The sequence below is a fragment of the Carassius gibelio genome, chromosome A12 (assembly GCF_023724105.1).
Source record: "Carassius gibelio isolate Cgi1373 ecotype wild population from Czech Republic chromosome A12, carGib1.2-hapl.c, whole genome shotgun sequence".
Taxonomy (NCBI): Eukaryota; Metazoa; Chordata; class Actinopteri; order Cypriniformes; family Cyprinidae; genus Carassius; species Carassius gibelio.
In genome coordinates, this window is record NC_068382.1 from 15,473,738 (window position 1) to 15,491,192 (window position 17,455).

Here is a 17,455-nt window from a genome sequence, read left to right on the forward strand (position 1 = left end):
GGACCTTTTCTATGAACTTATGAAACAGCCTTCATGTAGAAAAGTACTTTGAGTGGGTAAAGCTGAGCATTACAGAGGCCCTGAGTCAGAAGTCACTAGCAGACGGTAGAAGAATAATCTTCCAAATTAATGTTTAGTCTTGTCTGCTTGAAAGAAATAAGGTTAGCAGGGTTTTTTTTTTTTTTTCTTACCTTGTTTGAGTTGGATGACAAGACCAGATGAAGCAGATGTGACTTCCATTGTGGCTACCATGAGACCATAAGAACCTTACTATGAACTACTGTTGGCAAGGCCTAGATGTCTGGGTATATTTATAGTGCAGTGCAGTGCAGTGTCTAAAAGGCAGGCTCCAACCATACTGAACTCCAGCAGGTCCCTACACATTTACCCACTGACCTGAAGCCTCGAACAGGGGAATGAAGACTCATGGAACATGGGTTAATGTAGAATTGGCAAGACATGCATTATATAATACTGGTTTGATATGGCCAATGCATTAGATTTAGAGATTGCATAATATTTTCCCAGCTACCTCCCATCTCTTCCTCAATCAATGCAGCCTTTCTGTTATTAAAAAGGTCTGCTGCAGATAAACTGAACTCACTTACTATTTTTACCTGACTTCAACAGAACACACTGCAGAGACACGACAACCTGACTCTGCCTTCAGTTCCAGTGTCACGCAAGATCCCTTTCCTCAATGTCTTATTAAAAATGTAGTGCGTTATGATAGATTTAATGTTAACACAATAGCTAATAGGCTAAGCTAATAGACTGCTAAGCAAAGGCTAACTAAAAACAAAGTAAAATAAAATACATCTTCAGGATAAAGAATTAATTTACAAACCTATTATCCCTTACAGACTAAAATTAATGGAGGTGACCTTTTCAAATATTTCAACATAACATTTCTGAAATTCTTTTTTCCAAGACCTACAATTTCATAGACATTTATTTAGAAGCAATATAAAGCAACCTGATGTCATATTTTGCTTATTGAAAAAAAGGAAACGGGAAAACACATTACACATACAACACTTTTATTTTTGAATATTAAGACAATGAAGCAAAAGCCAAGAGCACCATGAGTGACAGATACTGGTGAAAGAGGGGCAAGCAGAGATGCAAGCCCCGCCCCCTCAAAAACAGCAAACTGTAACCCAAAGTCAAACAAAATAATACAACAGAGCAACTTAGTAACAGCCTGGGAGTAGGGACCATTAACTGTACACCAGAGAGAACAAAGAAAAGAGGAGAGAAAGGACATCAAGTGTGAGTAATTACATCGTACAGTACAAACCTTGGGCAGTGTACAAAAATATAATAATAGTTGATACATATAAGGTGGTGAGGGACAGTGATAACCACATGACTTCAGATAATCCATGGTGCATGTTTCAGCAAGTTTTGAGGGGCTACTCCCAAGGGTCCAATCAGAAATACAGAGGCAGGTCATGGGGGGGCCGCAAAAGTCATCCCAAGTCAAATCATTGTCAAGTGCTGTCACCCAGTCCTAAACCTCACCATCAGCCCCTTCCTCTAAAACAAATGTGCATATACAGCTTTATGGTAACGTAGTGATGCTTGTGATTTTAACGGAATTTAAACAGAATTTAATACAAATCAGACAACCAGTCAGTTTTATTTCTGTCTAAACATAGCTGAACACAACCTCCCTATAGTTTGTGTACAGAAACGTATCAAATAACATTGAATAGAATACCTTTCCTGTTGGTATTGTGCAAGTCTCTGCACACAAAACGAGTTTAGAACATTTTAACAGTCTTGTTATTTTCTAAAATAAATTTCAGCTACTCCAGCTAGGCTACTGACAGAGAATCACAACTTTTCTTCTTGCTTTGTGATCTGTGATAAAGTCTCAATCCATTTTGACCAATAAAATCATATACCTGATGATCTATAAATATTTCTTAATCATGTATAGCAACATTGTCCTGATGAACAAATGAACAGCAAATCCAGACTTTAAATTGGGAAATAAAATATGGGGGATTAAAAGCATTGTGTACACTAATTCTTTGTGATTTTTCAACTTCTTAACCTTCTTGTGGCACACAACTTCAAAATTGAATGAAAAAAATAGAATAAAACTAATGCATGTTTTTGTTGCATTTTCTACAACATGGAATTTTGATTTAATTTGCTGCACCGTGCAAATTAACTAGACTGGGGACCTAGTTGGGTTACTTGAGGAAAGGGTGAATAAATTTAAGAAAAGGCACTTCTGAAAAGTTAATAAATCCATACAATGAGCCAATTAGCACCTTTAGGGTCTAAAACAAGGCCCTGTTTAACTTTGAAAATGTTTATCTTGGAACATTTTTACAACAGTTTTGTGAGGATGGTGTCTAAAAGCTATCAAATTGGCAAATTTGTCACCAAACTTAAACCTTTGGTCACATCGATCTATAGTTTCTCTCACACATACCTTTATGACACATTGCACCATATCCATTTTTTGTCATGATAACAAAATGATCCTAACCTGAAGACAATTTCAAAGGACCTCTCAGACAATTCACATCAGTTTTCACATGGGTCACCGTTAGAGCTAAGCCCAAGAACATTATTGCATTTCTTTAGTTACGAATATAAAAATTATTTCATTTTAAAATTTGTATCTATATATATATATATATATATATATATAGATACATGGGGGGGGGGCATCTCTGCCCCAATCTGACTGAGCGACTGTTCCATCCCTGATGAAAACTGGTACAAACAGGTAAAAGGTAGGTACTTGTCAAGTTTCATGAGTTAGTGCAGTGAGGAGTGTCTGGAGCAAAGCCAAAGCATGACACTTTTACAGGTGAGCGGTAAGCTGGACAGCCGACCCTTTTAGATACCATGTTAACCTGAAACCTGCTTCACAACCTCCATCTAAGCTAAGGCTCTGTGTACATTGCACTAATTTCACCCACACCTTACAGAAAGAGTTGAGGTGAGGGAGATCAAAACACAGAGTCAGCATCGCCCCAAAGCTCTCTCCTCGTGTCTTTGAATTCTTCCCAGGATGACCCTGACATCAAAAAGACTCAACAGGATAACGTGCAGGAAGACAACTTTAAATGCATTAGGATAGACTGTAATTAGTGTTGCCTGGGAGGAGTAGATGACACACAACTTTTCATGTCAGCAGAAGTCTCTTAGGGCTGACAGGGAGGTCAGGGGCAGTTCAACACACTCACACACATACACACAAGCTGGTTATAGTTGCACGGTACCACACTGCTGTTTAGGTGTTGTGAGCCTGAGCTTAGCATTTGGCAGTTCTACCTGATCTCATCAACTGAAAACAAGTCAGAAAGATGTGGGAATCAATATTCATATCCCTAGCAGTACTCAAAATGCATCATACATCAGCACCAAGCCCATGAAGAGTATGTCTCACAGTGCCAATGGCAGAAACAGTCAATGGAAAACATGTCTTTTCCAGTTGGACTACTGTTAGGTAACACATCCACTGAATGCACCATATGAACTAAAAGCTTTAGATGTATGAAGGCACACTACTTAAGTGCTCTAGGTGTTTTTGAAACTAAACAGATGGGGCAAACGGCACAAAAGTTTTAAATCGGTCTTATCCTTTTCCCAGCATTCATCAAAAATGCCTGTGAAATTTGAAAGTCAAATTTAGTCAAGAATTTCAAGTGTGGATTTGGCTGATTTTTAAGTGATCACAAAGCTAGTCTTGGCCTAGGGGCCAATAATGTGATTATACTCTATTATTTAAATCCTGAACCTTCCTCCTAGTTGTTTAAAAATAAAAATAAGGGAATCTGATAAACCTAAATATACAGATCATTCATCAATTTTTAAATCACCCCAAAATCAAGCCAGCTTGACCCAAATCCAATGGCACTGATAGGGTCACATCAAAACTAACTCCGTCCTCTCGAAAACAATGTGGGTTAGACAAAGTGAGCGTAGAGTGTTTATTCCTATATAGGAGGGTGTTTATGCCTAACAACAATGGTCCCAGTGTAGCAGGTTTATGTATTGCCTCTGCTGCACCCACTAACATAAGCACAGTTAAGTTAAAGTGCTATGATTCAGCACCCAATTTCCAGGGCACTGATAGACCATTCACAACAATACAAAAAAGACGATACAGAATTGGTTACCCCCCCTGTGCAATTATTGGTAGGAATACATGATTACAAAACATAGCCAGCAACAGAATGCAGAGTGTGAGTAACTATGTTTTTTGAAAACCGAGCGCTCTCACATCACACTGCGTCAGGTTGTGCACCGTCATCCTTATCGCTTCCCAGAAGCACAAGGAAGCAGAACGTCAAAAAGCCCTTCTGCAGCGCATTCCCAAAAGCGGTCTTGATACATAGTTTAAGGTCAATCCATCTTTCATGGATTTCTCTGTATTGTTCTCTATGAGCAGGGCGAAAGCCTTTTTTATTTACTACTCTCGAATGCCGCCTCCTCTGACCACGGAATGAGCACAGAATGTTACCATGGGAACCACTGACAGAGCACCATGAAAGCAAAGGATGATGAAAGTTGAAAAAGCAACATCACCCTTCATTTCCACACCCCTCAGAATTTGTCCACATTATTACTTTGAATAAGCTTGAACAATGCAGTTTTAATGGAAGAAAATTAAGGATAGGTTGGGAGGTGAACAGTACAACAGAAATAAAGTGAAATTGTTATAAATCATATAGCTAGGATGTGAAAGATTGAAGGGGCATGAAAATATCTGTATCTGCAGATTTCCCCTAGAGTACAGCCATGGAAACTGAAGGAGTAGGGAAAATGAGACTAAGACCTCTGCTGCTTCATCCTAGTCCAGAAGCTGTAGTGAAATGTGCACACTGGAGAGCCACTGTATATATAATTTCTTTGTTTGTTAGATAACAAAAAATGTTAGAAGCTTATATATCATGTTCAGTTTCAGGTCCCTCCTTTCATACATATAATCCCCAACATTTAACCCCTTTCCCCAACCAAAAAATTGTAATTCCTCCACCTCTGCAAAGTGCTGAATGGACTACTCCTATTGGAGAGCTGAGAAGTATCTGCCCTGCCTCACTTGGCCTTGACTGGCTCCCTCTCAAGCCAGCGTACGCGCACCCTCTGCTTATAGTGATACTCCCTGAGGTAGTCCTGCAGAGCAGGGGGCAGTGGCAATGCCCCGATGCCATCGTAGGTGATCCCATTGCAAATGGCTGATCGAGCTAGGCTTTGCAGGCCAAATGGGAAGGTCCGGTGCAGAGGCAAAGTGAGCAACGGCTCAAAGAACATGCAAGCGCTAGGGTCCTTGTAGTGTTCCAAGAGTGATGTGACGGTGGCTGCGTGGAACACGCATGGATCGTGCACATCAAAGCTGAAGTTGTGATTCCACTGCTCGATGCGTGCATGTAATGAACGGCCATAGCGGCGGAAGCTAACGGAGAACAGGTAGTCTTCCTGAGCAGAGTCTCGCAGCAGAAAGGTTCCCTCGGGCCGACCATCCAGCAGCGCTTCAGCCTCATAACGGTCCATCACACCCCAGTAGCAGGAAAGTGCTGTGATCTCCAGCAGATCTGGAACCAAGCAGTGGATGTAGTCAATCTGAGTGTGTACTTTCCAAGGGCCCAGTTGCTTGCTGCTCAGGAGGCCCTCAGCCGAAGCATGCCGCTGCTTGGGCCTGCGAGCTTGCAGGCAAAGAGTGGTGGTATCATCCTCCTCAGAGTCACAGTTATCTGCTGTTGCCCCTCGGCTATCGCCTAGGTCCTCACTCATTCCAGGGGCCAATTTAGGTCCCAGCTTATAAAGGGAAGTTAGGGGGGCTGTGATGGCCTCCACTGTGTGGATTTGGGCATCTGGAGGTGGGTCCACACCCTCCTCAATGCTGAGTCGTCTCCTTTCGCGTAATCGCTCTTCCTCATCTTCCGGTGATGCACAGGTAGCACCGCAAGCACCGGAGGATGAATCCACTGGTATCACTGTTACTGGTGACGTGTGCTGTTTAATCATGTGCCATTTTCGGGCAAGGTCTGATCCTGGTGCAAAGGGGCATGTCTCCAGCATCAGCTCTGTGATTTGTATTTTACGTTTGGGTGGTGGAAGGTGACTGTTCCGAGAGGATGAGCGCAGTGGGAGGCACAGACCCACTGTGTCATGAATCTGCTGCCGTAGGGAGCGTGTTGCCCCTGACGCCAGTTCCTCACGGCTGCTACCAGTCCCATGTCTGCGCCCAGACCGGCCTGATTGCCGATCTGTTGTTTCCAGAGAACTCTGAGCCTTAGTGGAACATGAGTGTCTCTTCTTTCCACTCCAAGGTGCATGACGTGAATAAGAGTCTCTGCGGCCTCCCAGAGGAGCACGAGAATCTTCGGTATCCGGCTCAACTGTGATTTCTAGTATCTGGGGTACATCCACTACACAGTTATGGCCCTGTCGTGACACACCACTGGTCCTCCATGCCACTAGAGGGAGTGCTGCCACACTGCTGGAGGCACTAGCACCCTCCAGTGTGCTGTCTCCCTGGGCCTTGTCCACACTCTGGCATACTGTGTCTGTTTGCGATTGAAGCTGTGATGGTGTTTCAATGCGAGAACCCCCATCTGTGTGGAGCAGAGATTGACATCCCTTCTTCAGGTTGTTCCACGCCTTGCCAACCTTCTCCATGAGGTGGGGGCACCTGAAACTGGAACAAAAAGTCAGATTACCTTTCCATTAGTACATGAAGACAAAAACCAAAGAGATTTTATTTTTTTTGTCAATATTTCATTTTTAATTAATCATTAGCCCCTTTTCACACAGATTCCGGAAAACACATGGGTAATGTGTCCCGGGAACACTGCCAGTGTTTTCCCAAAATCTGTGTGTGCGTTCACACATAACCCGTAAAGGTCCCGTAATGACACGTGACATCAGGATGTGATGTGTAATGTACGAGTTGAAAACTTGTGCCTTCTGAGAGAGAAATCACAGGTAATAAGTAAGCTCTTATTACCTGTAATTTCTCTCTCAAGAAACCACGCTGTTGCATTTAGGTTTTAATTTGCTCATACACAACCGCATCATGTACTTTTCCATTGAGTTGATTATCTAAGCTTCTGCGCAGATACTATGGAACCCAGTGGTCTCTGCTTCAGTCAACTTTGCACACATTTCTATTTATTTATTTATTTTTATGCAAACGTCACTCTCTGCATTTAAAACACCAACTAGCCCCTCCGGCTCTGTAGGGTTGTATCATTGAAAACAGTTGATCAATCGATCCTGGAATCAATCCTGGGACGAGTTTACGTTCACACAGAAGGCACTTCGGCAATTTCCTGGAACCAACGTGCAGTGTGAAAAGGGTTATTAATTCATTAATCTCAAAAATTTTCCAACAAAATTATCACTAATTTACAATTATGTGCAAAAGACTTAAATGTGTAGAACTGTAATAGACAATATTTTTTAAGGCAAATTGTCCAAGATTCACCAGTATATGAGATGCGATTACAAGTGGCCACAGGAGACGCATGTTAATTCCAGGTGTATATGGCAATCTTTCCAGGCTGATCACCCAAGTTGGATGTTAATACCAGGTGTAAACAGGGCCTGACTGATTAAAGTGTTGCCAAGCAGACTTACTGAGACTCAAGCCAGCGCTAAAAATGAACTCATGGATCTTCTCCCAGTCAACACGCTGGTGTGGGCTGAGTTACAATGCCGGTTTGAGTCTGACTTTTTCTGACCTGCTTCAACAGATCACTCTGCAACTAATGAACTGAGAAGATTTTCATGAGCTCTATAAATCCTATCTTCCTTAATCATTTCACAATGAAAAAGAAATAACTATCAAAGCATGCATCAATTTGCAATCAAAAACCAGGACTTTAAATTATTTAATGTGAAATATGTCACAACAACAGAAGCCTGAATGAGCCTGAATAATTAATGATAGTTCGTCAAGTCTCCTAACAAAAAAGAACAACAGAATATGGGTCATGGGGGAGAAAGAGCTACAGTGCATTATTCACCTTATTTCAGGTAGTGGAGAAGAAAAGGATGGGTGTCACATTTTTTAGAGGCTGCTGGGTGTTGTGTAAATGCACTACAGATTTCAACTTATGAATTGTGGTGCTGACAGAAAATCGTCAACTGGTATCAGTAGGGCAACACGATTATAAATCATAATTGTCGATTAATCCTCTTGAATTTGTAATTGCAATTATTAATTACTATTATGGCAATTTACATTGAATGATGTTTATACCATTGTTTGATGCAACTCTGTGCCGTATTTTTATATGAAAATATACAAGCTAAAAACACTAAGTAAAAAACTTATAGTATTAAGCCTCAAATGTACATCGGATTGGTTTCTTCTTTAAATTATAAAAAAAAGTAAAAATAGGAATGGTATTAAAATGTTATACTAAAACTAAAATTAAAATAATGAGGAAAAACCTTAAGATAACATGCAAAAAAAAAAAAAGAAATAAATAAATAACGCATCTTAAGCATGCAGAATAACATAAGTGGACTTTGAACAATTAATTGCCGCTTTGAATAATTACGTAATTGTGGCATCCATAATTGTATTCACAATTAGAAATTTGATTAATTGTGCAGCCCTAGGTATCAGCATAGATTCAGATATGGATTAGGAATGGGAAGTGCAGACAAAATTTTGTGCAGAGAGGAAATTGTAAAATTTATAACTGAATTTAGTAGCAAATGATAGCAAAAACAGTTAAAAGGAATTTAGAAATTTTGTAATTCTTTAATGTGTCAAAAACTTTGTGTTTCTAGTTAAACATATCTGAATTTTACAATGTGCAAAGGCTTGTTTGTGGTGTCATAATCGAATTCATATCAAACATGAGTCCAAATGCTCCTATGATCTTCGACTTCAGTCTGAAACTGGTCTTGTCCGGACTTAAAGCTGCGGTAGGGAACTTTTGACGCTCTAGCAGTTAATAAACAGAACTGCTTGCGTCTTGCGGAAGAACATTGTAGCCGGAACTACTTCTCTCTGTTAATGTCTATGAAGAATCACAAAGGTACTGTGTTAGTCCGCCGCGGTATCCCCGAAGCAATCTAAAATAGTCCGAATATAAACACTTATTATAGGTGCACCCTAGTGATTCAGGACAAGCCAAAAACAAGGTTTGGAAAATGGATTCATGGTATACTCGCTTATTATATACATTTTTCTACATTTTGAACACAAAGTTACGGACCGCAGCTCTGATTGGTTACTTTTTACCGGGAGCGATGGAGTTTCTGCAAATGGCAATAGGAGCACTGGGAGGAGCCAGAGGAGCTTGATTTTTTTCACAGATTATCTGTCTCATATTCTACTGTCAGGACATAATGACAGGTTTAATAAATATGTAAAAAATATATATATATTTTTTTTTTACAAAAGTTCCCTACAGCACCTTTAAATACTGAAAAACTGTTGACTTTACAAAAAAAAAGTTTAAACAGCCATGAAGGAGAGGCAGTTTCCTCATTCTGTCATATCAAATTCCAACTCATGAACTAAAAGAGGTAATTCTTTAGTCTTGATTTTTTTTTTTTTTTTTTTTGCATAACCCAAGGAAAGCAAGACATAATACTCCTGTACTTTTAAACCTTCACCCTCATTCATGTTTCCAAATACTGAACATGGTGACATTTTGGCAGAACCTGCTGCAAAAACCTGCTGCTCAATGTCAGGACGGCAAATTAGTGCAAGTACAGCCAAAGCTTATTAACTCTCAGCATCTTCCTTCTGTCTTTTCTACCCTTCTTCTCTGTAGTTTTCTGGTCTTTGTCCCTTTCAAAGCCAGCCTCAAAGCATAAAAGATGACCATAAATCAAAGTTCAGATCTGGCAGTGCAGCTATGGCGACAATGTGCATAGAGGCCAACAAGCCTGACCTTTCCCCCCAAACTCGGGAACCTTGCTCCACTTCCAAAATGAACTTGCACTACATAACATTTGTAAAATTGTGGTGCAGGGTGGTCAGAAGGGTTCACAAAAAGGGGTTAGAGAGTTCATTAAAATGTATTCTGTGAAATTGTGTTGTAAATATGAAGTCAAGGGTCATTTGCTTTTGCCTAGATTATCAATAAAAAAAAAAGTTGTATAGAATTGAAACAAGACTATTGCGCAAAAGGTGTTGCGTGACCAATGTTAGCACTACTGAAATCACTAGAACAAGCAGTAAATTGATATTATATAACCATGCCATGGTAAACAAGGTTGGGACGCGCAACAGAGAATGTACATTAAAGGATTAATTCAATTTCAGAATAAAAATGTCCTCCGAGACTGTTCATGTCTTTCTGATTTCAGTAACATAGAAATTAAGATTTTTGAGGAAAACATTACAGGATATTTCTCCATATAGTGGACTTCAATGCGAACCAATGGGTTGAAGGTCAAACTGCAGTATATAAATAGCACATAAATGTTTATTTTAATTTATTTTTTATTTGAAAATGACAGATTGTTTCACTAGATAGGACCCTAATTCCTCGGCTGGGATCGTTTAGAGCACTTTGAGTCCACTATATGGACAAAAATCATGGGATGTTTTCCTCAAAAACCTTACTTTATTTTCGACTGAAGAAAAAGACATGAACATCTTGGATGACATGGGGGGGTGGGGAGTAAATTATCAGGAAATTGTCATTTGAAAGTGAACTAATCCTTTAACTTCCTAGTGCACCCTGATCTCAAGACCAAGTCTATCACCTAAAGTCAACCGCTTCTCAACACACACCAACTGTGAAGATCTTCAATATACTGTCTTCTGAAACCCAATTGGCAAAAGACCAATTCAAAGTAGTAGTACTACAGCCCTCAACCATGTTCATATCTGAGGGGTTTACAAGTAAAGGAATGATAAATATATCTTGGAAGAATGCGTATACATTCTATGCAATGGTAATCTTGGAAATAACTTGACTAAATGTATCTGACTGTTTGGTTAAATGCTTCCATCAATCATGTTTTCTTGAACTGTGCATGTGACACAGGGGAGTTTTGTGCTTGGCTGTGGGGCTGCCTTGTGTGGCTAAGAGACAGAATCACACCCAAAGAGCAAAAAAACTAAAAAAACTAAATAACTAAAAACTATTTTAAATTATTTGGGTTGAGGCAGCATTTTGGGAAAGGCAGCACCCCTTCCTCAACTAAGTGGAAATCATACTTAAACAGCGAAGTACCACTTGGTGCATATTCAGACCTTTAGACACTACAAATTATGCAAGAATCATATATGACAAAATCAAGATAAAGAACAATTACAGCAGAAAGCAATTGTCTCGAAATCTCTAAAGAGGATCTATGTCCAACATACAGTGAAAATGCTTTCATTTAAATACAAATGTTTTCATTACTTCTTGGATTCACTGCTTAACATTTAAACAATTTCAAAATGTCTGATAACGTGGTTTGCACATCTTTTACTTCAATGACAGTCTGTGTCAGACCTGATGATTATGTTCCCCAGCATGATTTGAGAATAATTCATTGAGCTTCTTGTGCTTCAGAGGAAGAACATCTACATTTAAACCTTCTTACTCTGCAGCTTACAGGAAACTCCACGATTTCAGTTTCTGCAGTAGTTGATACATAATAATGGATTAGTAGATCTGTTCCACTTGTTCTACCTTTGACTAGATGCAACAGGGCAGTCTGCAGATGAATTCTGGCACAAGATCACAAAACACTAGCCCGTTAAATACTATGCTATTCTCTACTCAGCTTGGGTTTCTGCTACCAAGAACGCTAACAAGCCTTGCCCCCCCCCCCCCCCCCCCCCGTTCCCCAGGTCTCACCCCCCTTCACCTGATACTGCAGCCAAATTCTACACCAGACATCTCCAGCACCCAAGAGCCAGAAGAGGAAGGAGTGTGGAGCAGTCCGCCATGTTCACATGCTGGACAGACACTCACAAAACTACAGAGTCATTTGAAACACACTGAATACTGTACATGCCTGAACTCCTTTGATAAAAGTCTGAGCACTGCATGAGACTGAGAAAGGGCCCCTATCAACCGCATACATCTTCAGTTACTGCGGAAAATACTAGATGCTAAATATGCCCTTCTCTGACAAGAAACCATATTAAATGAAAAAACATCTGTATTATGTGAAATAAAATACAAGTACAGTAAGTGGTAAAGTTGTACTGATATTGCATGATGATAACATCCATGCTCTAGATAGCAGACAGACAGGGTGGGTTGTACTTCCTTGCACAACAGATAAGATGGACAGAGCCACAGTTCTTGTGGGTTTTACTTTAGTTGCTCTATGAAAAATGTGGCAACACCTTTCAATTCTACAGTAGTCCTTTAAAACGCTAGAAACATCAGAGGTTTAGAGCCATAGTTAATATAGGACCACACAATTTTGATCCATGTAATAAAAGTAAAAAAAGAATGTTTTATTATTAAACTTAAGAGCATTATGTACACTACTGTTGCTGTTGTTTTTTTAAAGGAATTACATTTTTGATCACTAGAATGCATCTCTGCTGAATGGAGTCATTCATAATGTTACACAATATTTCCATTTCAAATAAATGCTGTTCTTTTGAACTTAAGCAGAATGATTTCTCAAGACTGGAATAGTGGTGGCGGTCAATAAATGTTGTCTTTAAAGAAATACATTTTATTTCCCAGGTTTCTGCTTCCATTCAAAAAAGGCATTTTCAAAATGATATAATAAATTATCTGTGGGGTATTTTGAGCTGAAACTTCATAGACACATTCTGGGGACACCTGAGACTTATATTACATCGTGTAAAAAGTGGCATAACTGTACACTTAAATGTTGGGGAACCTAAAATGATTCTGGCATCACACCAAAAATCAGTGTAGCCTAATATACATTTCAAGAGAGCTGTAACCGCATAATTTCTCTACTAAATTAAAACCAACAAATCTATTAGGATTTATATTTGAGACTAATTTAAATTATATATTGCTACCATGAAGTTACACCTGATAAACATGCAGATATACTATTAACACTTTACAAAAGCGTTTAATTTGTTAGAATTAACTACATATTTAAATTAACATAAGATTAATCAAAACATCGGTTGCACTTTATTTTACAGTACGTGTACTAACATGTACTTATAGTGAACTTACAGTGTATTTATCTAAGAAAGTTCTGGTAACACAAGGTAACTACAATGGGGTAGGGTTAGGTTTAGGGGTAGGTTCAGGGTTAGTACCTAGTTATTACATAGTTATTGTAATTACTATAATAAGTACATAGTATGTACATGAGGAACAGGACTGTAAAATAAAGTGCTACCAAAACATCTTTAAAAAAGTAATATCTTGTAACATTAGAAAATTCACTAACATGGACAAACAATGAACATTTGAAATTATTATTTCATGTTAGCTAATGCATTAACTAATGTTAACAAATGAGACCTTACTGTACAGTGTCACTAATGTACTTAGTGCAGCGAAGAAGCTTTCTAGGAAACGTCTGTTGCAATGTCTAAGCCCCGCTCAAGACAACTAAAATATCTGGACAGGCCTTAGCCTCTGCACACGGAAGTATGTCAGTATGAGAATGTATCTTTAATACTCTGACCTACGGATAATATTTCTAAAGATAATTTGTTTTCAGAAATGAACCCACAATCTTACGGTCTAGTACTGTGGCAGGAGGTCTGCTGAAATAGAAAATGTTCCTAGGCATCCTCAAACTACACTTTTTTAAGAAAGTGACCTCTATAAAACTGAAGTGTTAAGGCGGTTTTATGGGCCTACTGAGGTTACACCACTGTAGATCTTATGCAACAATGGGCCACAACTCCCTATAGAGGGCATATAGATAGGCATTAAGCCCATATTGAGTAACATTTCCCACTTGATAACACTTGGATCAATACACTTTTGGCAAATTCAAACATACATTTTGAAGAAACTAACCAAAGGCTCTGGGCAAATGGCCTCTTGGAAGTTATAAAAACATCCCAGATATTTCAAATGTGCTTAGTAAATTATCTAAAATTTGACATATTTCATGACATATATCTAGGAGTTTCTATTAACAGATTCAGTATGGGTTTTGTTTCTCCACAGACACTGTGCAGCTGTCACATAGCTGTCTCAAAAGCACATTGTAGTGGGGATTGTCTTATTTGCTGGGATTATTTATGGATTCTTTTATATTCAATTTTATGATTTGATCTTCCACGTAATGGCCAATTGTTCAGATTCAGAATGAACAGATTCAATTTGATTTTTTATTTTACTTTCCCCTATAATGGTAAAATATTGCCATTAAACAAAATGTATTTGTGACAATGATTATATAAAAATGGGCAAGCTTTTCTATTGTATGTCATTCCATGAGCTGTAACGTGTATACACCTAATAAATCTGGACCCAAGATAAATGAAAATTACTTTTTATTATTTTTATTTGTCGTGCATAAATGTATCTCAATAAAAACAATCGAATGCCATAATTTATTTACTGACATGACTTAAACTCTGGTGATAAACCGTGTAGGCCTTTGCATTAACAGTGCACCTACACTACAGTCAGGTATTGCAGTCAATCCACCAGCAGCAGTTTGAAAATAGCGGTATTTTCTGGATATCTTCATGATTTTCTCCACAATATACCTGCTATTAGTACTACTGAATTGCATTAATTATATGTGGTTCATCAATCTAAGTCTGTGCTGAATAACCCAACGTACTTCATTTGAAGTGTCTCTATATTTCTCTTGGTAGCTTTAGTTAAACCGGCTTCGAACAATCAGAAAGGGGCCGACTGGGAAAAAAACTAGTTAAAAGCCATCGAACATTCACCATAATATGAAATAATCGATGAGCATTCACAACACACGGAGAGATAAACTCACCGATCCTTCTGCCGTGGTCTTTTATTGCTTTTTCTGGTGTCTTCTTTTGTTTGCGAAAAAAATGCAATCAAGAATAGTCGGGTACATTTTCCCGAGGCTAGAGACGGTGGTGGATAAAACACACGGACGGGATACGATCGGGAGCATAACTGCGACAATCGCAAAGCAAACGGAATATCAACGTGTCGATGAAATCGTGAACATTTTACGTTTTGTATTTACATGGCCTACGATCCCCTCATCCCGTTGGTATTTCTTTTCCTGACGGCCGATATGGTCGCCAAGTGCAGCAGAGACGAGAATCAAGAGAGGTGGAGGCTAAGCTGCGGTTGACTGACATCAAGGGACTCCAATTGCGCGGAGTTCTGTGTTCCGGCGGATACGGATGGGGAAAGACTCTGGAAGAATGCGTCACTTCCCCGCTCGAATTCCAGCTAGGTGATCCGTGTTGGGATGTCCGACTCAAATCCGTGAGTCGGTTCGTTTGAACAGTTGGTTTCAGAGAATCGGTTGAAAATGATTCAGATGTTCTTTTACGTATTACGTGATCCCTGACCTGACATGGTATATTGCTGAAACTTTCCGAAAAATATATATCCAAATATAGACACAATTTGCAGTTTGATAGTTTATTATTATTATTATTATTATTATTATTATTATTATTATTATTATTATTATTATTATTACGTATTATAAATAATTGCAGAATGATATGTTGCCTACTTATTGGGGAATCCGTGGCCGAATGGTTAGAGTTTGACTCCTAAGGTTGTGGGTTCGAGTCTCTGGCTGGCAATACCATGACTGAGGTGTGTTTGAGCAGGGCACTGAACCCCCAACTGCTCCTCAGGTGCAGCAGCATAAATGGCTACCCACTGCTCCGGGTGTGTGTTCATGGTGTGTGTGTGGTTATGCTGTGTTGGATGGGTTAAATGCAGAGCGCGAATTCTGAGTATGGGTCACCATACTTGGCTGTCACATCACTTTTACTTAATATTGTATATCTATATCAATATCGTATCAAGAGCTTGTCAATGATGCCGTCTATTGATGTTGTGGACTCCGGTAGGTTGTTGTTGTTGCGTTTTTCTTTTTGGGCTTTTAATAAGTTTCGTTAATAAGTTTTACATGCAAGGCTGAACAGTGTCCTATGTTTCTGAGAGCTAATAAACAAGTACCTGTGAAACCAGGAATTGAGAGATTTATGTAGTTGTGATTTATATCTTCTTGGTCAATTATCTTCTGATACTAGATTAATAAGTGACATTAATAAAATATTTTCAATGTCAACACCGGGTCTCTGTCTCTTCATTCCTGATCCAATAGACACTATAAAGGGCAATAAATTATGTTATTATTAATTGTGATAGATTTTGTGTTTAATTTTCTCCCAAATCATACAGTAAAACTCTATGAAATTTGACATGGACACAGTCACGGTCACCCTTAAATTGAATGTACTGAACATTTCATGTCACCTCTGAAGGAATTTCAATAATGCCTCTATAAAAATCATGAAATGGTCAGTTATAATGTATTGTGACAGATTTTGTCTGAATCATGATTGTTTTGAAAAATAATTTACTGAAAATTTCATGTTAACTCTTAAGGAATTTTAATAATGCATGTAGAAAAAGCAGGAAAAAAATCAGTGTTATAATGCATTTTAACAGACTTTATTTTTCTCCAAATCTACACAGTAAACTGTATATTTTATAAAGTCCAATATTAATATATATATATATATATATATATAGGAAAGGTATGCTTAGCAGCCTCTCTACATGTTCTCACCGTGATAGCCTGCAGCTAAAGTTCTGCGCTCAGGAATTTTCTATAAGGTCGCCCTCGTGTCGAACCCCTGCTGTAACACTTCTGCGGTTGCAGAGGCACTGCACGAAGCAGTGGCTTGGGCCGATGTGTGCAACCTGGACTATGAGGACAGTGCGGCACTGGGGTTTTTTCCACTTTGCTCGCTCTCCCACACTCGAGTGTGATAAATCAGCAGAGTTACTTTAACAAACAATGTTTTGTCCACCGCGGCTTTGGACTCAGAGGACATCCTGGCTGGCACATGCGATTTTCTCCCTCCGAGCAAACAGGAGAAATGCTGTTTGTGAGCTGTTGGATGTGGTTACCCACGCTGTGGATAAACTGGGGTTGGATGTGGACGCAGCCCAGGCCGAATCCCTATCCATTTCCTAACTAGTCGTGTAGCTGCCAAGCCCCATAATCCACTGCTCTTCTTCCAGGACCTCCACCAAAAGATTTCGAGGTCCTGGAAGCAGCCTTATTTAGCGCACATCACAAACGCTGTGGTGGAAGATACTCTTGCCGAGCATCTTGCGCAGAACTCGGCCGCAACCAGGATGTTTCGACCTCGCCTTCCTTTGAAGGGTTGTCAAGTCACATCTTATCTGGTCTTAATTATTCTCAGCTTCAGGTCAAGCGGCTGCCACGCTCTACGGTGATGGTTGAGTGCCACCTTTGGCTCAACCTCACTGGTATTAAAGAAAAGAATATTTCAAATGCGCTTCGAGCAGCATTGGACCGAGCTACCACTCAGAGCGCCCCTTCATACACTCTG

At 39.4% G+C, this 17,455-nt stretch overlaps 1 protein-coding gene across 1 annotated transcript; it reads right to left on the bottom strand.

The window, feature by feature from the left end:
• Window positions 1-1,023: 1,023 nt before the first annotated feature.
• LOC128025265 (suppressor of cytokine signaling 5) lies at window positions 1,024-15,313 on the bottom strand. The gene is made up of 2 exons (XM_052611455.1): window positions 14,866-15,313; window positions 1,024-6,670 (listed from the first exon to the last, which is right to left on the bottom strand). Exon 2 carries the CDS (start codon window positions 6,649-6,651, stop codon window positions 5,068-5,070), a length of 1,584 nt encoding a protein of 527 aa, XP_052467415.1. The 5' UTR covers window positions 6,652-6,670; window positions 14,866-15,313; the 3' UTR covers window positions 1,024-5,067.
• Between the last annotated feature and the right edge of the window lie 2,142 nt (window positions 15,314-17,455).

What these genes read in the sequence shown, in the direction of transcription:
- LOC128025265 (XM_052611455.1), bottom strand. Translation starts at nt 6,651, where the DNA reads ATGGAGAAGGTTGGCAAGGCGTGGAACAACCTGAAGAAGGGATGTCAA.